The sequence below is a fragment of the Mustelus asterias genome, chromosome 14 (genome assembly GCF_964213995.1).
Source record: "Mustelus asterias chromosome 14, sMusAst1.hap1.1, whole genome shotgun sequence".
Classification (NCBI taxonomy): domain Eukaryota; kingdom Metazoa; phylum Chordata; class Chondrichthyes; order Carcharhiniformes; family Triakidae; genus Mustelus; species Mustelus asterias.
The window spans coordinates 32068860-32093448 of record NC_135814.1 but is presented as its reverse complement, the minus strand read 5'-3'; the positions used below and the strand labels follow the sequence as shown (position 1 = coordinate 32093448).

The window sequence follows — 24589 nt, the reverse complement described above, 5'->3', positions numbered from 1 at the left end:
CTGCTGTTTGCGAGAGCTTGCCATGTGCAAGTTGACAATCCTGCTCACAAAAACGCAACTTCAAAATTAATTTATTGGCCACATTATCTTTCGGACATGTTGAGGTTGCGGAAGGTGGTGTAGAAATATTTTTCAACGAAGTAGCACAAGTTTAAATCCCAGTCTATACTGTAATTCGCAATCATGTTTTACCTAGAGAGAGATCTGGCAGGTTTAGCTCGTTGAAAGAGAAAATAAAAAATTGGTCAAGGCTTTTTTTTGCACTGCAAAATTACACATTCTAGCATAGTGACAAGTGGCACTAACAGTATCCATGGCAATTAATGTGGATGAACTGTCTTGCCCGACTGATGGAGGAGCTTAGGAAGGAAATGGGTCATGAATATTTTTAAACAGTACAACAATACTCTAGGACAGCGGTCTCCAAACTTCCAGCCGGATGTGGCCCGCGGGCCGCAGTTTGGAGACCCCTGCTCTAGGACAATAAGAATCATCACTTTTTATTGGATAGTTGAGCAGATTTGAGAATGTAGGACATGGACCAAAAAAAACGCCATGTTGTAAGCAAGTTCAAATTTTTAAAAAAACAAGACTCGGACTTTTCTTCAGGAAATTGAGATCACAAATATGAAGCCTTAGATTGATACTTAACACAGTTTAAAATGTATAAATCATTTATATTGAAATTGACAAACTGCTATGCTAAAATTAACCAATAAGTGCATCTACCTTTGCAATCGCTGTTTGTTTGTACATACGAGTGATGAGACCCATGACTTGTACAAAGGGGTTATCTGTCTCTGCAGAACTCGAATGCAGTTCTCTCATTAATTTCTCCCACTCCTCAATGCTGCCATTCATTTCCTACGTGGGCAGAAAGATAAATGTTTGGAACAAAAAAGGGCAGAACAATTAATGGATCTGTGATGCATGTCCCAGTTTCATCCTGTGAAGGAGGAGAGGAACAAGAGCAGGAAAATTCCCAGAGATGCAAGATTGTTCCTGCAGAAACGTCAATGCTGGATAGGTCAGTCACATGTTCTGTTCAATTATAGAAGCTTGTGACAAGCTGGGGGTGAAGATGAAAATTCTTTACTCTGGTGCTATAAATCAAGAACCAAGAATGTTTCAAGGAGAAATCGTTAAATATTTAGAAAGTCAGAATGCCAGGAAACATATAGTAGTAAATACATTTGTGTCACATACATGAATTTAGGACAGTCTTCTTCTGATGGCATAAAATTAACAGGTTTGTGTGCATTTCTAATAATAGATGAAGATATTTTGGAGAAGAGCTATTTATTGCTACAATTTTTGCCTACTTTAACATCCCTCCATGACAAAATAAAGCAAATATTCTGCACGTAACAACTAAATGTTGCAAGATAGGCAAGCTTCAATGTCAGTGTATATTATTTTTTATAGGTTACAAAATTAATTATTTTATTGAAATGTTGATAAGTCAGAAGTAATAATGTGAAATCTCTTTTGGGTCTGCATGTTGGAAAAATTAAAGGCAACCCAAATGAAAATTAGAGATGCATGCTTTTCACAGGCTTAAAGATTTGACATCCTGCACAGATTGTGTAAAATATATCAATGACTTAAAGCATTTGCAATTCACTATTTCTGATTTGACAGCAAGGATAAGATCATCCCTCTTTCTGTGTTGCATGGCCGTCCTCTTGTGGCTTGTGCTACCAAATAAACCTGTTGGATTTTAACCTGGTGTTGAGAGACTTCTTACTGTGCTGTCCTCTTCGGCACAGTGTTGGCACTGACCACTGCCGCTACTGCCTCCCAAGCTGGATTGGTGATGTTGCTGCCCCTCCTGCAGCCAGTTTAGGGACAGAGGACATCAGAGTGGGCCTCCACAGCACCCAAAAGGTTGTTCCAGAGGCACGTCACTGAATCTCAGGCTGCATTCTTCTTGGCCTTCGGGGTCATGTCTTCAATGGAGCAATCCTGAGCTAGAAGCATCGAGAACTCTACGTGCGGCTGCAGTTCAAATATGGCGACCAGAGCGAGGAAGCAGTAAGGTAACGGTGTGGTGGACGAAGCAGAGGCAGTCTGCCAGCACGACAGCATCTTTCCCAGGCCTGCATTACGATGCAAAAACCCGCCATTGTGGCAGGCGGGGTAAAAGTTGATTTGCATACCTACTATTGTACTCAATGCAATTCAGAGAAAATTCCACTCAATGTTTTCAATTTTAAAATTTCTCTTTAATTCAACACCTACAAATCCATGATTTCAGAAAATACGTGTGGTTACCTAGCAACTAAACACAGCACAAGTCCCAAGAGACCTGACATACTGGCAGCATTAGATGCTTGGAATCAGAGCAAAAAGAAAATGTTGGTCTTGCTAAATGTTAGCTGGAAAAGTTAGCAATTTATCTTCAAACCAGAAATTCATACAAGACTACCGTTATGTAAAATCCTTACCTTAGTAGCTTCCTTTGACAAATCAAATGGAATTTGCTGTCGGATTTTAGGAGGCAGCTGGGTCAAAACTTCATCCTTCATTCGTCGGATCATTACTTTACTCAGGTATTGGTGAAGTTCATCTAAATTGGAGGCTCCTTTGCAGTCCCACTGAGCTCTTTTGCCAAAATACCTGTTAGTGTACGGCAGTTTTAAAAAAAGTTTTGCAATGGAAACTCACCAAAGCATGTCCAAAGATGTGCAGGTTAGGTTGATTGGCCAGGTTAAAAAAAAAATTGCCCCTTAGAGTCCTGGGATGCGTAGATTAGAGGGATTAGCGGGTAAATGTGTGGGGGTGGGGCCTGGGTGGGATTGTGGTCGGTGCAGACTCGATGGGCCGAATGGCCTCCTTCTGCACTGTAGGGTTTCTATGATATCATTTAGAATAAATGAAAACATAAATAAAAGCTGGTTGATAAATATATTCAATTTGACAGCACTGTATCTTTCCTCCAATTTGTTTGAGAGTTTAGTGACCAAATCTTCACTTCAAGAGTCACTGAAAAAAAAAATCACTCCATTACAGGCACACTGTTAGGAAAATGACTTTTTGCTGGACTGACTTGCTCTTTGGAACCGAAGATATCATTAATTACTGAAAAAATAAAAAGCATCCTTTGCATATTCATTGCCCAAGTTCACTTTAGACAATAGATATTAAAGATCATGCAGCTGATTCAGTTAATTAGAAAAAGCAATGCATTAAACAATTTAATAACAGGAGCAGTCTTCTTCAGTATTGGGTTTGTATGATAACACTGCACTGAATGTGCCTACAGTATTGTATCACCGTACCAGTTCATTTACTAGGAAGTTATTTATCCATTTTACCCAGGAAGTAATGTTTCAATTCATTCTGACACAAAGGCCTGAATTCTCTGGCCATTCATGCTGGCGGGATCCTCCGGTTTCCCACTGGTGTGGAGTGATGCCAAAGGGAATTCCCATTGGCAGCGGCGGGACCAAAGAATCCCATCACTAGCAAACAACACGCCACCTCCCACTGGCAAGAAACATGTGGCTAGGAAGCTGGAGAATCTCACTCATGATCGATCTAATTTAACTCTATCTCCAAGGATGCTTTTGAATAATTCCAGCTTTTTCTATTTTGTTCCCGTTGTTCGATAATCAATCATTAATATAGAGTCTTGGCATAAGATAGGAATAAGAAATGGACTTTTCCTGAATGGGCCAAACTGCCAATAAATAAAATGTCTTTCTGGAGAATAAAAAGGAAGGCCCATTGGCCAGATTATTTAGGAAGCAACAGCAAAATTGGTCAGTGGAACCTTGCTAGCCAGGAAGCACAAGTGTGTTATTTCAGCATAAAGTAGCACCAGGGCACCATATTCCATACAAATATTCTGCAGAGTTAAAAGAAAAATATGCTGCTGAACCTTCCCAATTATTTATCTTACCTAAGACGAGCATTGCAATACCTCCTGGCGTATTCAGTCCAAGTTCCAAATTTTCTTGGATACAATGCATTAATCTGCATGAAGAGCTGTGAAAACATTGAAACAAAAATCAATGGGAAAGAAATGAACACAAGTCTCTGCATTTAAGAGCTTCCAAGTTATCCTGGCCACCTTCTAAGCTGTGTGATTCTATGATAGATTAAAGGCAGCTAATATTCAACTGAAGTGAGCACAAGAAACAACTGAAGAAAATTCTTCTGCTATTGGGTCAGCTAAAATACCAATGGTCATAGATATTTATGGAAGTAATGGGAAAAGTGTTCAGTTATGTGACGAATCAGCGAAATGTCAAAAACTCTATTGGGCAACTGAAGGGTGTGCAAAGCCAGGTTGTAAAGGCAAAAATATTAAAAATTTTGCATTGGTCTTCACTCTTGAGATTATGTTTGACTATTAGAATTGAATGATTTTAATAATAAAACTACTAGTTTTCAATTAGATTTATATATTATTTTAGAAAGAGTTAGGAGCTTGAAATTAGACAAAGCAGTTGGGGCAGATGATATCTAGCACAGGGTTTTCATGGAGATGGGACATTACTATGGAGCCACTAACTTGTATTTTTAATAGCTCACTGGATTCTGAGATGTTCTCTGCAGGCTAGAAAGAGGCTAATGTAATCCTCATCTTAAAAAAAAGTGAGAAGACTGGCCCAGGTAACTAGTTTGACATTTGGGAGAGAAAAGATGCTTGGGGGAATCAGAGATGCAAGATGTGAATGCTTGCATAGATAAGTAGATAATAGGGATGCCCAATGTGGCTTCATAAAAAGCTCATGTTTTATAAATCTAATGGAGATTTTTGAAGAACTAACTAAGCACTCAATAAGAGAAGCTCAGCAGACACTATTTACTGGATCTACAAAAAGCTTTTGATGAGGCACCATGCAAAAAGCTTCACTATGAAATTGAAGCCTCTGGTATTAGTTGTAAGGTATTAAGCTGGTGGCAAGTAGTTTGGAAGCCAGATTAGTGTTGGGGATATTCTTCTTTCTGGATGTAGGAGTCAGGGGCATGGTCTAAGAGCTAGGCAAGTTTTTGGACTGTAAATTATGCTTGTCTACTTCAAACAGATTGTTAGTTTGTTGAGAGATATTGCTCATGATGACTTGCAAAATGATGTATAACTTAGATAAGTGCAGTATTACGCATGCAGGCAGAGCAAATACTCAACATTCATACTCCCTTAAAGAAAAGACATTAAAGAAGGTGTGGGATAAAAGGCAGATTTGGACATTCTAGTGTATAGTACATCTCCAAAAATTGTGACAAATATCTCGTTCATGATTTACGCCAATATTTTGGAGGTAACGCTTAGTTCTGGGAAAAGTGCTGTTGTTGTCGTCAATTAAGGTAACAAAAATGCGAGATTGCCAGAACACCTAAAAGAAAATTGCAGTTCAGAGGTGACCCATGTTTGTTTAATGGATTCAGGAAAGTAGAGGTGGAGCGATATAAACAGCAGGTGGGTTTACTTAGCTTGAGAACTGGAAACATTATGTTGCAAAGAAATGCAGTTGAGAGAAATGTTTTGTTTTAGGAATGAGAAATAAATTAGTTTAAAAGCATTCAATGAACCCCAAGGGTAGTACCAGCTTAGTGAAGTTAGTGGTCTGTGAAAGAGCTGGAATGGTGCTGATAGAGAGAGACATGAATGCAGCTTTGTGAATCCCATGGAATGCCATCTCAGGAGAAGAGAATGAACATCCAAGGGGCAAGCAGTTGTTGAGAGAGTCCAAGTTGAAGTGGCTAGTTTTCAGAGATAATGGAGTGAATCCAAATAAAACCCCAAAATACAGCTAAAAGTACAATAAGTCCTTAAATTTAACGGTCACTGTCATCATTGGGCTTAATTATAGTAAATCCCAAAATGCTGGTACCTGTTCAGATAAAATTGCTTGATTAGCCTGAGATTTATGATAATAAGAAACGGCAATTACAATGCACTTTCAACTTTAGTCTACAATTACAGAAAGTTTGTTTTCTATTGGCCTTGATCAGTTAGTTGAATTCATTTAACCAAGGAATCCCTACAGTGCAGAAGGAGGCCATTCAGCCCATCGAGTCTGCACCGACTACAATCCCACCCAGGCCCCATCCCAATGCATTTACCCTTGCTAATCCCCCTGACACCAAGAGTCAATTTAGCATGACCAATCCACACGTCTTTTGGACCATGGGAGGAAACCCACGCAAACACGGGGAGAATGTGCAAACTCCACACAGGCAGTGACCCGAGGCCGGAATCGAAATGAAAACAGAAAATGCTGGAAATACTCAGTTGACTGATCGTACTTCAACCAAGGTTATAAAAAAATGTTAACAGGCTCACCTCTTCGGGGCGACTAAGTGCAGGAGTCCCAGTCAACAGAATGGCCTTAGCTGCTTTCTGTATAATGGGCACCAAAATTGTGCTTCGTGCTGCATTACGTGACTTTATGTAGTGGGATTCATCAACTATAACAACTTGGAACTTTTGATTGTAAAGGGCATCTACTAAAGTCTGTGCATCAGTTGTTAAAAGGCCATAACCCACTATAGTAACTTTGCTGGTTGGAATTCTCCTGCAAGATACAAACAAAAATTCAAATTCAGATTGCACAAAGGATATTTTTCTGGACAGTACTTTTTAAAGTAAATACATCTGCAATCTGCAGACTGTACCAAAATTATTTGTGCAAAGGAAACTACAGAATAATCAGTTTTGTCAATCCAATATGATATGTAAGGAAGCCACTTGTATAAGGATTTCATTCCTTATTCCATCCATTTCAGAGATGGTTCATTTGCTGCTGTGGTGATCAAGCCTACAATCAATATTTTTTTCACAGAATGGCTTCCCCACTTCTTAACCCCATGAAGAAAAATAAAATTATGGTGCTTTAACTATTTTGCATTTATACCAAGGAATAATAATAATAGGTTGTGAATGGCAATGTTAGGATACTCGTCAGGAAGTAATTTTTTTTTAAATAAAAGGTAATCAAATGCTGGAACAAGTTGCTACAAGGAAGCAGGGGAGACAATGGAAAGATATTACGATTCACATTCTGGAAGGTAGTCATGGAACTCATCCACAATGCTAGGGAGGTTCTTTTAACCCATTAAACCAACAGAGGCTATTCAGCCCTTCTGGCCAATTCCAACACTCAATAAGATCATGGTTGATTTGTATCAGAGACAATTAATCAGAGACAATTCATCCTTGCACATGGTGACCCTCAGTATTCTAGTTTATCTATTTTCACAAACATGGATAATTCAGGGCAGCACAGTGGTTAGCACTGCTGCCTCACAGTGCCAGTGACAGGGTCCAATTCCGGCCTTGGTTGACTGCTTGTGTGGAGTTTGCATATTCTCCTAGTGTTTGCATGGGTTTTCCTCAGGTGCTCTTGTTTCCACCCACAACCCAAAGATGTACAGGTTGCTGGATTTTGCCCCTTAGTTGTCCCAAGGGGTGCAGGTTAGGGGGATTAGCGAGGTAAATACCTGGGGTTATGGGATAGGGCCCGAGTAAAACAAAAAAAGGTGGGGCTCAATGAGCCGAATGGCCTCCTTCTACACTGTGGTGATTCCATGATTCTATGAATTCGGGAAATCTAATTGAAGAGTATTACAAAGGGTACCCAAGACATTTTGAAACATTTCATCTTGCATTTGACACACACCCTTTTTTAACTTCTTTGAACAGTATCCTCAAGAGAGTTATTGCTAACTTTTCTAACCAAGGGGACGGAATCTTAAAACAAGGATTTCTAATTTTGAGTGAAAATGATTAAATCTTTACAAAATCCAAACGTCATTTCCCACTCTGATTTAATAGGACTGTCAAACAAACGCTCATGTCCTTCTTGGAGCCAACTCCACAAACATTCAGGCAAAACTGCTACAGAACCAACTTTGATGGACTGGACACTATGTCTGCATGGCTGAAAAGTGTGTCAATCACCAGATCTTGTTTCCTCAATTCTCAAATGGCCAGCGTTCCAGGGAAGACAAAGAAAACATTTCAAAGACACTCTGAAGCTCTCCTTGAAGCACAATATTGACATTCATGGGAGTAACTTGCAACCAATTGTTCAAAATGGTGACAATTTGTTGTTCAAGCTGCATCAGGCTTGTCACAACATCTTAACTATGAGCTAGTGTGGCACCAGACAAGGAAAGAAAAGGAATCAAATCCTACACTCGTTATCTCACCAGCTTGTGAGGTGCCCTATCCCATGTGTCCAAGGATATGCAAGTTGGGAATTGGCCTGTTCAGTCACGAAGGCTCATGACACAAATTTGCAACCGAGTAAAAGTCACCCTTGAATAGAGGGACAGCAGACAACAATGATACACAGTTTCAGAAGGTGCAGACCATATCTGACCAACCACAGTGACAATCTTTGATTATGCAACATCTTCATGGTCACTGAAAAATTCTACAGTGTGCAACTAGATTACCAGAATGCATTCAATAAAGTTCTATTTTAAAGAATGATACTCGAGCTTAAGTATTGAGCCTCTCCAAGGCTCAAATGTGAAGGCAAAATTCTTCAGAGGGCAGATGGATGCGGGGGGCCGGGTGGGGGGGGGGGTGGTGTGGTGGTGGTGGATGGGGTGGCAGCAGGAATTGAGGGCACAGGGATTGCAGATTTTCATAAAAGAATGAGTTAGAGGAATTCATTGGTCTTTGTCATCTGTATTGAACTTTGTGAATGGAGTTATTTCTTCCTCAACAAGCTCCATTCAGAAAATGGCATACTTTCACATCTCCACAATGCTACAGTCGTGATCCTATTATCAGTGCGCCTCTAAAAAAAGCTTAATTATGTGCAAGGCCTAATTTTAAAATGTGTCAGAGGAAATTTGATTTGTCACGTATTAATTTACAGTGAAAAGTATTGTTTCTTGCATGATGGACAGACAAAGCATACCAAACATAGAGAAGGAGAGGGTGCAGAATGTAGTGTTACAGTCATAGCTAGGGTGAACAGAAAGATCAACTTAATACAAGGTAGGTCCACTCAAAAGTCTGATGGCAGCAGGGAAGAAGCTATTCTTGAGTTGGTTGGTATGTGACCTCTGAAAGAGGTACAAGACCGACAAAACCAAAATGCCACGGATGCCGGAGATCTGAAATAAAAACTGCTAGAAAAACTCATCAAGTCTAGCAGCATCTGTGGAGAGCGAAACAGAGTTGATGTTTGAGCCCAATAATACTTTTCTTTGTTCCAATTTGTGAACAGGAAACTCCCATAAACAAAATCTTCCAATGGTCATATATCTGATCTTATCATCATGTTATTGTAGAGAGCAATATTGGTCAAGTCAATGGGGATTAAATCTGCTGTTCCTCTTCAAAATACTGCTATTGAATCTTTAACTTCTGCCTGGGGGAGTGGACTTGGTTTTACAACTCATGCAAAAAAAAAAAAATGGCACTTCTGGGTAGTGCCGTGCTGGTGTGTCAGACTCAATCTATGTGCACAAATCTCTTGAATTGGGCTTGAATCCACAACTTTCTGACTCAGATAAAACTTCTGACTAAAACATGAGAATTCTACCCAGTGAGCCACAACTATGGAGGGAATTTCAGCGTTTAGGGCTCAACAGCTAAAGGAATGGGGGAGAAATTAAAGTCAGGGATGTGCAAGAGACCAGAACCGGATGGTCGTACAGCTAGTCAAGTTCATCGAGTTTGGGAAGGACAGGGCCATGGAGGAATTGAAAATAAGACTGAGAATTTTTTTAAAAATCAAACGTTGCTCAACCAGGAGCTAATGTAGGTCAGTGATCACAGGGATGATGGATGAACAGAGTTTGATGCAAGTTAAGACATGGGAGGTAGAGTTTTGGATGTCTTCAAGTTTGTGGAGGGTGAAAGATGGGAGGTCAGCATCAGATTGGTCAAATCTAGAAGTAACAAATGGATGAGAGTTTCAGCAGTAGACGGGCTGAGGCAGTGGAGGAGTCAGGTCACGTCATGGTAATACAAGTAGGTGGTTCTGATGCAGATAAGTGATCAGAAGTTCACCTTGGGTCAAATAGGACACCAAGGTTGCAAATAAACTAATTCAGCCTTGGACAGCTGCCAGGAAGAGGAATGGAACCAATAGCTAGGGACTGGAGTTTTATTTTATTTGTTCATGGGATATGGGCACTGCTGGAAAAGCCTGCATTTATTGCCCATCTACAATCCTCTTTGAGAAGGCCAACTTGGGGTACGTTAAAAAAAATAAGAGGCTTTTTAATTTTACTTCCATCTGGTTGGCAAATAATTCACCACGTTTACAGAGATTAATATTGATGGTGAAGAAATACTGCAACATTTTGGATATATTTGAGTCTTGACTGGTTCAATTTATGTAGGCAAGAATAAAAGCAAGCAAATTGAGAGCCCGTGCAATTCTGAGCTGAAAAATATGCAGCACAACGGATAAGATGACCCAGTGCCATTTATCAAACATGATGGAATCATTTTCCCTTAGGAAAGTTTATATAAGCGTGAAAAGATATTTATCTTTAAGATAAGGTGACTCATTGATTGAAAAGGGACCAGTATTGAGAGGAGAAGTACTATCTGTGTAAATTACCCATAGCAGAGGGAAAGATAATATCTCATTTATCTCCTGCCCGGCACAAGATTATTTTAATAGCAACACTAAAATTTTAAGTCTGGTTTGTGTGCTGGATCAGCACTCAAGAAATTGACAGGGTGCAAAGCCTGCAAGATAAACGATGGTAGTGCAGTGATGATCCTATACCATTTCAGCATCTTTTCTTCTTCACAGAAAGCCCAATGTGGTGATCTCTCAAGGCCATTTTATGGACCAACAGCTTAAAAGACCAAGACAAATGTTGTACATAATGTCCCCAAAGCCTGCATTAAATGAGTTCCAACTTTTCTTGCTGACTTCTACTTTGCAGGGAACAACAAAATGATGAATTCCATGATCAATTTAACCCAACGTACTTGCCCATGATCAAACATTTCACTCTTTACCATCTCAATATCCTTCTTGCTTTTTCGTCAAGGCACCTTCTTCAACAAAATCGCCTCCTCTCATTACAGCAACCCTCCGTTCTAGCAACAACTGGAACTTGCACGGATGTCTTTCTTGATCTCTCTCCCCAATCTCCAGAATTACATCACAATATTTACTGTCATCATACACGAGACTTACGAGGTTTTCCATCAGGAATTTCTAACTCTGATCGCTTCATAATTTTCCTTCGACAAAACTCTGACCAAGTCCTTCCAGATTTCCAAATTGCTCTCTATTCTATTCGATGCAAAGCTAAAAGTGTGTGTACTTCCAAGCTGAGAAGTGAAATGCAGTGATTATTGATTCAAGTGGGCTTGTAGTTGTGATATAATCTTGTTGTGAAAGGACATGTTTACAACAATATAACTGATTATATTTTACTCAGATGTAATTGGATCTTACTTATCAAGAAAACTGACATTTTTCACAAGCTCACCCAATGTCACTTTTAGACTCTATTAGATTGATATCATCTGGATTCAATTCAACAATCCATTTTTCTATCTCTTCTATCCAAGGGTACTTGAGAGATGATGGGACCACGATCAACAAGGGCCATTCCCTTTGATAGAAGTAGGCCACTGCAATTGCTTGAATGGTTTTCCCAAGCCCCATCTATAAAAAAAAAGTAATATCCTTAGTTATTCTGAAAACAATTCATATTTTTTCATAAAGGTACCAAAGGTAGAACATTAGGAAAATATCAGATTGCTGTATTAGTATGTTACTGGAACTGAAAGTCAATGGGCTTGATGATCAGGTATACATTATTGAAACCGAGATGAATGAAATATAGAAAACCATATTACTGAGGAATCGAAAACTAACAACAGAAAATGAGTGAGAGCTCATGATCGATTTAGTTGATTGCCTATTAATTACTTCAATGAATAGTTCTACATTTCAAATAGTTACTAACTTTCCTTTCCCCATAATCAGAAGTCAATATTTAATAACGACTTTGATTCCTGCTATAGGTAGAGAGCTAGGGGAAGAGAAGAGATTTGGGCTCCAATGTGACTTGTCAAAACAAATATACGGAATGGCCATTGTATCTATTTTACAGTATTTTTAGCAGATACTTTCCTTGTTCATTCCTACATTTACAAATAACTTATTTTAGACAACTTCACCCAGTGTAAGAACGTGTATGTTGGCAGTATGGGACTACATAATAATTAAGAGCATTTTTTGCATCAGATCTTCATACATCATTAAACAGAGGACTGACAGTGGCGAGAATATGGAATTCACTGTCACGTGGGGCGAATGCATTAAAAAGCATTTAGACAGTTACATGGGCATAGAGGGTTATGGGCCAAACATGGGCAATTGGGACTAACTTAGTGGTTAAAAAAAGGGCTGCATGGACAAGTTGGGCCAAAGTGCCTATTTCCATGCTGTAAACCTCTATGACTCTATAATACATCTTTAAGAGCATACTTGATGCAGAAGGGAGAAGGGAATAGAGGAATACGAGGGCAAGGTGGAAGGAGGCAATTAGACCAGTTGAAACCATTTGCACAGCATAAATATTTGCCTAGACTGATTGGGCTGTTTCTATATCCTGAATTCTGTGCACTTTCATTTGGTACATCTTGTTTTGCTCCATCATTGTTTTGAGCCACTAGCAGTTCAAACTGGATGCTGCTTATTTGTTTTAAAAGTATGGTGTCTGCATGTGGTCAAGAGCATCGAATGAAACAAAACAGCACTACATTTAAATTGTTAGGACTGTGTAATATGATGGAGCCTGAAGCATTGTACTTCCTGAGAGCTACCTCCATATAATACTCAAATAAAAGCAAAAAACTGCATGTAATGGAAATCTGAAATAAAAACTGAAAACGCTGGATAAACTCAGCAGGTCTGGCAGCATCTGTGAAGGGAGAAATTGAGTTAAAGTTTCAAGTCCACACGACCCTTCTACAGAATTGGAGGTAGAAATGTAAAATTGTAAAGTTGGAGAGGTAGTGCAGTGTAGAGGGACAGGGTTAGGTTGGAGCAATGGAGGGATTGACAAAGGTGTGATGGACATAAGACAAAGGGCTAGTTAATGGTGCCATTAAAGGTTTGAAGAGTGCTAATAGCGACAAACAGTAAGGTAGCAGAATGTGTTAATAGGAGAAAAAAGGTTAGTGATCAGCGGGAGCAAAATTGAGCAATAAGTGGGGGGGTTAAGGTGGAGGGGCAAAGTTCACAGTCTAAAGTTGTTCAACTCAATGTTGAGATCAGGAGGTTGCAACGTGCCTATTAGAAGATGTGCTGTTCTTCCACTTTGCATTAGGCATCACTTGAACATTGCAGCAGGCCTATGATGGACATGTGGGCATGAGAGCATGATGCCAAGTTGAAATGGCATGCGACCATAAGGTTGGGGGTATGCTTGCAGAGGGAGTGAAGGTCTTCAGTACAGCGGCCAATGTTTATTCTCCCAAATGCAGAGATGGCGGCATTGGGAGCAGAGAATCAGTTGAATGAGGTGCAAGTGAAAGGCTGCGTCATTTGAAAGGAGTGCTTGGGCCCCTGGACAGTAAGGAGGGAGAAGGTAAAGTATAGGTGTTGCACCTTCTGCAATTGCATGGGAAGGGGGATGAAGAACTGGGGGCGATGGAGGAGTGGACAAGGCGTCATGGAGGAAATGGACCATGCGGAATGCTGGCAGAGAACCTTTCCCTGCCCCACTGAACTCCTTTCTTCTTAACTTGACTCAATTCTCACTTCTCTTGTACAGTCACTTCCCACTTACATTCCTCTGATGATCTATGTGACAATTTCCAGTTTCCCTGATCTAACCACCTCTCCATCACTCTAGATGTCCACTCCCTCTGCACCTCCATCCCCCAACAGGAGGGTTTCAGAGCTGTTCACTTCTTGCTCGAGCAGAGCCCCAAACAATCCCCATCCACCACCACTCTCCTCACCTAGCGGAACTTGTTCTATCACTAAATAATTTCTCCTTTAACTTGTTTCAGTTCCTGCAAATAGAAGATGTGGCTATGAGTACCTGCATGGGCCCTAGTTCTACCTGTCGTTTTGCATGGTATGTAGAACATATCTTCTTCCAGTCTTACTCAGGCCCTCTCCCACAACTCTTTCTCCATTACATCAATGATTATAAAACGGTGCTACTTCATGCTCTCATCGAGACCTAGAAAATCTTTTATCAACTTAGCTTCCAATTTGCACCCCTCTCACGCCTTAACATGGTCCATCCCTGTCACTTCCTTTCCTTCACTTTTTTGCCTCCGTGTCATTACCAAACCAATGACACACATAGCTATCTTGACGACAGCTCGTCACACCTCGGTCCCTGTAAGGACTCCATCCCATTCTCCCAGTTTCTCCACCTCTGCCGCATTTTCCACTATTAGCGTTCTTCAGTCCTTCATGGTACCATTTACACACCCCTTTCTCTTATGTCCAAGACACCTTTCTGCCCCACCGCCCATGCATGTCTCTCCAATTCTTTACATTTCTACCCCTCTTTAGGTCTATAGAACACAGTCATATGGACTCCACAGCGTCCCACTTATGCAGTAGAACAATGTTGGCAGAAAACAAGATGCAACATCAAGAAACATTTTCACAGCAGGTTGTTGTGATCTGTAATGCACTGACCGTAAGAGTGGTGAAGGCTAATTCAAAAGTAATAAATTATTGAAGGGGAAACAACCTGCATGGTTTGGAGCAAAAGCAGGAGGAATGAAACTAATTGGATAGCCCCATCAAAAAGCTGGCAAAGGCGCAATGGGCCAATAGCATCCTTCTGTGCTGCAGCATTCTATGACTCTATGCTGATGGAAAGACTGCAATCATACAGGCCAGCACAGGGCAAGCAGAATGAAGCTCACTTTGATAATAGATTGTGTGGCCAAGATGAGGAATTTAGCCAGATTAGCTAAAAAATTATTGGTCTCTATAATCTCACATCTGCGGGGTCAATCTGGAGAGAAACAAATGAGAAAGTAAACATGTAAAAAAAGCTGACGATTACTCATCTTTCTAAAACTAAGTAGAAACTTCATGGCCTGGTTATAAAATAGTTTAAAAGTCATTGTCAAGAGAAGTTCAAATCTGGTTACTGTGTAACGCTGGGCTTTACTATCATGTCAGATAATAACTCTTGGGGTGGGGAGAGCAGTCAAAGAATCCCAACTACATGTAAAATAAAAATTCAATTTTCAAGAACAAGATCGCACTGTGCAAAAAATGGTTGAATGACAAAGAAAATAATTCCAGCTCAGTGACAGCTGTTGTCAAGTGAACCTATCTTATGACCCAATAAGATTGAGCTGTACACTGTGGTGACCAATGTTATAAAAATATGACCTCTCCATGCAGGCTGCAGATCAGAGATAGGTGTATTGCAAAACATATTTACAAACTGGAATGATATTTGATGAAGTATTACTTTCAATGTAAAGAGGAAACCAGGGAAATTTATTGCATGTTTTGCAACTAGATGTTGACTGAATAAGTACCTTACTGCAGTGATAAATCTTTTACTCACATCAAACTGAGGAAGAAAAAGTTTCAGTTGAAAACATTTTCAGTGATTTGACTGGTTCATATACTTGCTGTTGATTCTCAAATGTAGTTGAGTAGTTTTTGAAAAAAACAACACACTTTCTTTGACAATTTGGTCATTGCTAATTGTTGGAGTCCCCTCCATGGAACATGGCTCTGTAGTGGCTTGCCAATCAAGGTCAGAAGACTATGGTAATCTATAGCCCCATTTATACTCCAAGATGCGCCCTATTACCATTTAATACTCTCCAACACTTCTATAGTTGCTTCAACAATAATACTCTAATCAAAACTCCTGGTAATCAGCTTTTAGTTGTAGAAAATTCATTTACACTTCACTCTCTCAATGCAGCTTGCCAGTGAATGACCCAACAGAACACTGGAGGGAGAAATCATCAAGGAGGGGAAAGCAAGGGAGACAATGGGCTGTAATGCATTAATTGCAAACTACAGCCAAGGCTTCTGGCAGATGATCAGGCCTCTGGGGGAAAGAGGATAAGAATGGAAACAGAACGTTAAAGAGAACAGCACAGGTAAATTTAGTTCTAACAAGAAATGTTTTGACATGGTTTTGATTATACATTTCAATTACTGACCAAAAAGTGATTTCCAAAAGAAGTTGGATTTTTTGGTGCAATTTCATTGTTAAAGATTAAGCTAGCCAGGCAAATCCAAATTTTTATTAAGAGTGAATCCAAGTACGTACACAAACACATCAGTAGAAATTTTCTGGAGGAGGTGTAAATTTTGTGTTTGCCAATTAAATGCAAAGAGCCTTGAATAAATTTATAAAATTAACTGGTCACTGTACTGCAGGAAATGTGATAAAACTGCACTATTGTTCTTACTACCACAATTGTGTATTCTTCACGGTGATGTTCACAGTGAATTGCAGGCTACACTTCTATAACAGTAGGGTGTTGTACCCTTACAACGCACAACTATTATCAGGGTCACCAACGTTCGTGACTGAACAGGTTTTACTGTCTGAGGTTTTTGGATTTATAATCAATATTTGCAGGATTTAATTCCATGACTGACCTTTTTTCTAGACATTATTCTGCAAGTTCTTTACCTGTAAATGCAATTCTTGCCTTTTACCTCTTTCAAAATGCTGGAAATATGTAACATGGAGCAGACTAGGAGGTGGTATGATTTATTTACAGCATTACAATTCCACCCAAGGACTAAAGCACAATGAATATCCTTACCTCATCAGCAATCATGCACCTAAAAAAGGAACAAAAGACAAACTGTAACATGTGAAAGACCAATGCAGAGAACAGCTGTTTAAATATTCACAGGTCTCAAATAGGTACTGTATTTTTGATTTGGTTATATTAAAAATCATCTTTTTCCCAATCAACGCTTAAACTGTTACTTTTTGACCCAAATCATATTACAAGGCATTGCATTAGAATATACTCATCATTTTTTTCATATAGCAAAAACACAAAATGTTATGTTAAATCACTCTCAAAGACAAGAGCAGCCTATGATCATCTGGGACAATGGGGACTTTACCTTTACTGAATTGGACCAAACTGAATTTAGCTAAAGCAACAGAAGGAACCAAATGACCTCGATTATAAACACGATTCTGTGAAATTATGCAAAATCTCCTAAAACTGCTATATGTATCCAAGCTATGCTGAATTATTAAAAATACAGAGCTCAAGCCAAACAAAAACAAAAAGGATTGCAGATTTTAGTTACAGGAATATTGCCAGAAAAGTGAAGTACTCCAAAAGAGATTGGACAGGTTGGGTTATTTTCCTTGGAACAAAGGAGGATGAGGGGTGACTTGACAGAGGTGTATAAAATTATGAGGGGAAGAGATAGAGTGAACAGGATAAGTTTGCTGCCCTTGGTGGAGAATTCTAGAACCAGGGGACATAGGTTCAAGGTAAGTGGCAGCAGGTGTAGAGGGGACTTTAAAAGCAGTTACTTTTTTTTTTACACAGAGGGTGGTGGTTATCTGGAATTCAGTGACCGATTAGATGGTGGAGGCAGAGACCTAAACTCTTTGAAAAAAACCTGAAGCTGCACCTTAAGTGCTGAAAGCTGCTATGGGCCGGATGCAGGAAGGTGGGATGAGAAAAGGGCGTCCTTGGGCTAGCATGCACAAGATAGGCTGGATGGCCTCCTATGCTGTAACTTTTCTATGGTACTGACATTTTTCAAGAGGAATCCGGAACGTAGTTGGAAAATATTCTTTCTCCCAACTCAGAAATTATTAGGTTACTGAAAACTGTAGTGATTTCACCAAACATTAGAGAATGACAGAGCTAGGTACTTTGGGATACCACTGTATGCCCTCAACTATCAAAGGAAATATATTAGCTGAGAAAAACAGTTGAGTGCTTTAACAAAATGTGCTTTGAGAGGGTAGGGAGGGAAGATGTTAGGCGAGAAACTGCAAAAAAGATCGGGGTCTAAAGCTGTGGTGGTTGGGAGACAGAAAGCAGTGGAGAAAAGGCAAGGATGGAAGCAGTGGAAACAAATGCACGATGGTCCTGACCTCAGATGAAGAAGTGCATGAATGTCTCATCTTTGGTGTTTGAAATGAACAGGCTAGAGAGATGTTAAGCACCAGATGACTCAGTGGAATGGTAATGGAATCTGTGCCTATGGCAGCTGACACATGGAAACACCTTCATCTGAAAGTTCTCCAAGCAACATCCCATCCTGACTTGGAACTATATTGCTGTTCTTTCAATGCCGCACAATCAAAGTCCTGGAACTTTTCCCACTAAGTGTGTGCACTTGCATCAGATGGACTGTAGGGTTCAAGGAGGTGTCTCGCCACCACCCTCTCAAGGCATTAGGGATGTACAACAAATTCTGGCCTTGCCAGCGATGTCTATATCTTAAACAAATAAAAATTATTTTCTAGGATGAAAAATTAACAACTGTTTTCTTGTTTCTTTTCCATACCCATGTCAATTTGCAAACAAACAGTTACAAACATGAACACAATATATTTAGTACTAGCCTAATTTTATTGGTCAATTTTATTTTTACCATGTACTAAAAATGGTTTGAGTGCTAAACAACAACTAAATACTTATCTGAATATAATCTTCAATTTTATTTAGATTATAGATGTCTGCACATTTGTTGTTAAAAATGGTCAAGTAAATATATGCTGCAATATATGCCAGCAAACTGCAAAGAAATTTGGCTGTAAGTAACAAAGTCATTCTTGTTTCTGAGATTCTTAAGAAACTCGCCTTCTTGCAGCAGGATCTGGTACAGGCGAGTTGGAGACAAGACAAGGTCAGCAAGGGCAAAGAGAATTAGGAATTTTGAGGACACAAAGTTAACATCTAGTATCATCACTGGCGGCTGCACATATCAATGGGAAACAGAAGGACCACAATGCCACAGTGGGCAGGGGATGAAACTACAGTTTGCAAGTTTAGACAGACAAGAGATTTAAAATCTGGGCATACGGATTTGAAATTTTTGATTGAGGTAGATCGTGCAGATTTGCATTCAATCCATCAGCAGTCTAGCTTTCCGGCAAGTTAGAAAGAATTAAACACTGGCTGATCTGTACCATATTTAAGATTGTAAGATCAGAGATGTATCTACCACAGGCATCAAGCATAACATAGCAACGACACTTCAGCGGACCTCCTTATTTTGCTCAAAGTGCAGCATTAGTTTGTAACTAATCAATTTGGATCTTATTAAATAACTATTTTGTGTTTTAACCATCACAATCATTGTAAGAAACCAAAGGTTGAAAAAAAAAACTTGACAAAACACCTTTATTCTTTTGTAGGCCAACGCAAGAGTAATTTTAGACCCAACTCATTCTTTGTGTGCTGAGGCAATAGTCTACCACAAAAAAAAATAGGTTACCACAGCAACCAAAACAAAGTCTTCACAGTAGTCTGAGAATTACAAGGCTCAAACTGGGATATATTTCCACTTAGTGTTATTTTACACAGCATGTTCCATTGAGGACACGTACTGAATGTACCATAATGGAGGTCTGAATATAACACTAGCTGCCAAGCAAAATTACAACCAATATTTCAAATATCACTGGCCAGCATTCCAATCACCATTACAATTGCAAATTCACAATGAACAGCTTTGAATCCTAGTTTGATCATCTTGGTCCTCGGATTATTTTGATTTTACTTAAGAAAAATGACAATATTCTCAGAGGTTACAGGCACCACTAAATAATATTACTGAAAGTAATTACAGTTGAATCCTTTGGATACAGGTTTGTATTGAATGCCTTTGTTTTTCATTCATTGGACATGGACGGCGCTGGCCGGCCAGCATTTATTGCCCATTTCGAGTTGCCAGAGGGCAGTTGAGAGTCAACTAGTGTTGTGGCTCTGGAGTCACATATAGGCAGACCTGGCAGATTTCCTTCCCTAAAAGGATTTTAGTGAGCCAGAGGGGTTTTCCTGACAATCAACAATGGTTTCATGGTCATCTGCAGATTCTTAATTCCAGATGTTTTTTTACTGAATTCAAATTCCACCATCTGCCATGGTGGAGTTTGAACCCGGGTCCGCAGAACATTAGCAGAGTTTCTGGATTAATTGGCCTACTGATAATACCACGAGGCCATTGCTTCCCATCATCTCAACATCTTATAGTAGAAGACAGGCATTTGTGCTCCATTTCCATAGATGGAGGGAATGGCAACTTCACAGTAGAGTAAATTTAAGAACCTACTGGGCTTTCTCTATTTCCATGAAGAAACGAAGTCAGCAGCAAGCATTACGTATTTAAAATAATTAATGCTGGACTTGTGAAACTGGCAATGAAGTTTTAATTTTAAATATTCAAAACATAGTTTTTAAAAAATGAATTCTCACGTTTTGTATTTCTGCAGAGCCTGACACAATTAAACAAGCTTCAGTCAATGCTTTACATTTCAATGATTGACATTCAGATATAAATCTCTATCTTTGTAAAGGGAATCTAAATAGATTGGAATCAACAACAATAACTGGGTGAAGCCAGTCCAAACAGGGAGCGTGAAATAAAAATAAAATGCTGGAAATACTCAGCAGGTTATGGCAACGTCTCTGGAGAGTGTTAACTTTTCAGGTTGATGACCTTCCATCAGGATTTTGTCCCCCCATCAGACTTTCATCAAATCAGGAGCATGCTGTATTTGTAACATGTCTCAAGTGCCTCTCCTTGTTGAAGAGAGGCAAATACATGGCAGGCACTTTACTGACAAGATTTTGTCTTGAAATAAGAATAGAACTAAGGAAGTTAAAATGGAAAGCTTGACTGTCAAACATAGAAATGGAACAGTAGTGGGGGAAACATTAAGCTGTCATCACGAGAGTCCCAGGCAAATATTTCCCACTAAAAAGAACAAACTAGCCAGTAATAATGTTGCACGATGGATGAAGAAATTAGGGCAAAACTAAAGGAAGAAAAATAAGTACACAGACAAAAGGTGAGAATACGAGTTCAAAAAGGTTACAAAAGATGCAAAATAAGCCAAAGAGAAACTGCAAAATTAAGTTACCAAATCTGAAAAGATGATATTAAACAGAGAAATAAGTAATGAAGTAAATCAGAAAAGGGATAGGAAAAGGACAACCAAGGAATGCACACAATAGTCTCACAGACAGTGAGGGCAAATGACTAATATTGAACACTTTGCCTTGCTAGTAACCATGGAGAGCAACATGGTAGACATGACATTAAAAAAACAAGCATATAAAGACATTTGAAATAGAAAGGGCAGAAATAATTGATGCACTATAAACACAATAGCTTGTGAAGTTACTTAGGAGATTGCAATGACAAGTAAATTGAACACTAGGCAGTGTTACCATTCACATGGGGTAACCATAAACCAAAACAATTAAATTTGCTGAATGACCCCAAATGAAAAATATTTCACTTTGTTAATGGCCACCCAGTTATTAACTGGAAAAAATGAAGCTACAAGATTACACAATTTAAAATAAATTAATTTGACTACAGCAGAATCAGGGCAAGCAAACACTGCTAAATAAACCCTTTGCTAACCACCATGCCCTCACACCCAAAATTTGACACATCAGGTTCTTGAAGATTACCCACTTACTTGGGACCAAATCTAAATTTTTCCTCAACTGCTTTGTAAGGTCTGGGACTTGAGCCCAAATCCGATATTCACTTGCAATCATTTCAAGAGATAATTAGAAACACCACTGGTTTCCAATAGCTCTATTCCCCTGTTCCAAGGCTGTTTCACAGCCCCTGGCAAACTTATTTTCTCCGCAAGGTTCCTAGCTGAACTGCTAGTTTTCACTAAAGGTTACTGTAGTTCCTTCCTCTCGCTCCAAGCTAGGCAAATCTTCCAGCCTCGTTTCCCTTGTACATTCTTTCTCCAAACTAAGTGCAAACATCTACACACATTTCACATGGTGAACTATATAGTTAGTGCTTTCTCTGTTCAAGGTGCAGGCCTGGCTAACATTTATCTGTTTTGCTTAATCGACTTGGTGAGCTGCAAATTATTGAAGACCACAGCTGAAAACCAGACAAATTCAACAAAGAAACCTCCCCAATCCGAGAGCCAATCTGCATAGCAATATGGCATACTTGGGACTTTCCAAACAGAACCTAATTCATGGTTGATATCTTCTGAAAAATACCCATTCTTTTGGCATCTCCGAGCTATTCATACAGCTTTCCAGGTGTGATGATGTGCCTTTAAGACTCATTTTTCTTTGCAAATCCTTGAAGCAGTTCCTTTGCATGACTTGCTATGTGTAGATATTTGCACTTAGTTTGGAGAAAGAACGTACAAGGGAAAAAAAGAGGCCGTAATGTTTGTAGCTGGTGTCCTCATTGTTGCTGAAGCAATATAACAGACCTCATGTTTATTATTAATCTGGACTAATGCAATGTTCTGGGATTTTATGAATCTTTTGGAATTGCTGGGTGGAGCATGATTGACAAATCAGGTGATGCACGCACGCACAGAGAAGTCCAAGGTTTTAGTTTCATTTTTCTCAGATGCAAGACAGAAAGCAGTGGCTCGTTTTCCCCATTTTCTGGAGTTGAAAATTCTGCTGTAAGTTGCTAGCTAGAAGCTGGGGGAGGCAGGCAGTGTCTCTGTCTCTCTCTTCAGAGGCATGCTGAAAGTTCCAGGACTGGGGAGCCTCAGTTTTAATCCAACATGCAAAGGACCAATTCACAGCAGGTGTTAAAAAGCTGCAAAGTCAAGCATCATGTGAACACACTTGCATTTTGTGCCCAGTCTAGAAAGGGATGCATCTTTGTTGGATGTTGTTTGACTTTGGAACATCATAGCTGTTAAGGTTTGTACTATATCATGGTTGATTCTTCTAAGTGGTAAAGGTTATGCTATTTTTGTCTTATATTTAACTGTGTTCTTAAATAAACTTTGTTTGCTAAAAGCTTCCTAGTGGGTCACTTGAATCATATCTGGAGCGAAACACCTTATATTCACCGGTGCTAAATGCAAAAAAAACTTAGGGTCTAGGCTAACTTCATAAAACACCTTGGAGTTTCTGGCCTGGGTCATAACATTGGTTTCAGACATTTTTATCTAGTTTGCTCAGAGCTTCAATCTCCCTTGTAGATAAAAAAAACACTCTTCGAGAATGACTTGCTTTTTCTTCTCACAAGCATTCTGTGTTCTTCTTCTGTCGCTGCCTGCTTTAGTTTTGAATCTGTATCCGTACCTTCAACCCCTCTTCCTTTGATTGTAGCTCTCCTTCTAGCCTGTCAGCCATACGGCTTCTGGTCTTAACTTCCTGCCCATTGGTACTACCACGAGGTCACATGGACCAGTATTTCTTCAAGAAAATTGCAATTGATCCCAACTCTCAAAAGGTCCTTTTCAAATATTCTTAAAAGCAATTACAGGTTCCACAGAAATTTTAAAGTAATTACAAATTTTCCTTAGTACATTGACCCAGGAACAACGGTCATCACAACAGAAAATAAAGCAGTTTAAATATCAGACTAAAGGTGCAGACTGAAAGGCACAGGGTGCTAATCTCACAACTCTTTCATTTGCAATTTCCATTAATTGAAAATATGTTGATGAAAATTATCACAAATACTAAAGAAAAAAATAGCAAGAGATACTTTAGACAATTCGCATTTCAGAATCAGCAATATTCTGTTGGGAAAAAAAAAAGAGTAGGTGGTTTTAAAATGTATGCATGTAATACAAGTTAAATATATTAAATTGCAAATAATGCAGCTGAATTGTACCAAGTCCAAGTTAATAAAATCCGAATGTCAGACAAGAGTCAAAAAGCATCACAATCTTATTACTTCTTGATACTCCCAGGATACTCCCCCTCAGCTATGAGTCAGCTTTCTAGCTCACCCACAACATTAATTTCCCCTCCTACATACAAAGCCCAAACACTGCGGATCAGAAATTTCTTAAATCTCCATTTCAAAATGGATCAGTATTTTTTGACCACGTTCCAAATAAATTACATGTAGATACATAAAGGTATAGGACAGAGATCTACGTAGGCAAATCTTTTGTTACAATTACAGTTGGTGTTGTGACTGGGTGGGAAGATTCCTGAATTGAACTGGTAACTTTCACTTTTCTTTTTTTTAAAAAATAAAACAGAGGAACAGAGTCACAAGAGCACTCATTTGTCTTAATATGAAAAAACATTTATTGAACATGAAAAAAATAGTTTATAATACAAGACTCCTTTACTTCCCCCTTAGCTTAACAACGACACACAAGTTTAAGAATTAACATAATCTCCAGCCACAATGGTTTCATGCTTTGGCACATGCAAGGTGACTGTGGTCAATTACACACTCCTAATCATAGAATCCCTACAGTGCAGAAGGAGGCCATTCGGCCCCATCAAGTTTGCACCGACCACAATCCCACCCAGGCCCTATTTCTGTAACCCCACATATTTACGCTGCTAATCCCCCTGACACTAGGGTCAATTTAGAATGGCCAAATCAACCTAACCCACACATCTTTGGATTATGGGAGGAAACCGGAACACCCGGAGAAAACCCACACCGACACGGGGAGAATGTGCAAACTCCACACAGACAGT

At 39.4% G+C, this 24589-nt stretch overlaps 1 protein-coding gene across 5 annotated transcripts in view; it reads right to left on the bottom strand.

Moving 5' to 3' along the window:
* zranb3 (zinc finger, RAN-binding domain containing 3) overlaps window positions 1-24589 on the bottom strand; it is a 113119-nt gene that overhangs the window by 53097 nt on the left and 35433 nt on the right. For 4 of the 5 annotated variants that reach the window (XM_078228058.1, XM_078228059.1, XM_078228060.1 and 1 more), the window contains 6 exons: window positions 16739-16757; window positions 11434-11612; window positions 6296-6527; window positions 3905-3990; window positions 2448-2619; window positions 730-864 (listed from right to left, as the gene is read on the bottom strand). In XM_078228058.1, the coding sequence (XP_078084184.1) occupies window positions 730-864; window positions 2448-2619; window positions 3905-3990; window positions 6296-6527; window positions 11434-11612; window positions 16739-16757 (823 nt within the window). Of the gene's footprint in view, window positions 1-729; window positions 865-2447; window positions 2620-3904; window positions 3991-6295; window positions 6528-11433; window positions 11613-14851; window positions 14977-16738; window positions 16758-24589 lie in introns of those variants that run through there. The other variant, XM_078228062.1, reaches the window with a different exon arrangement.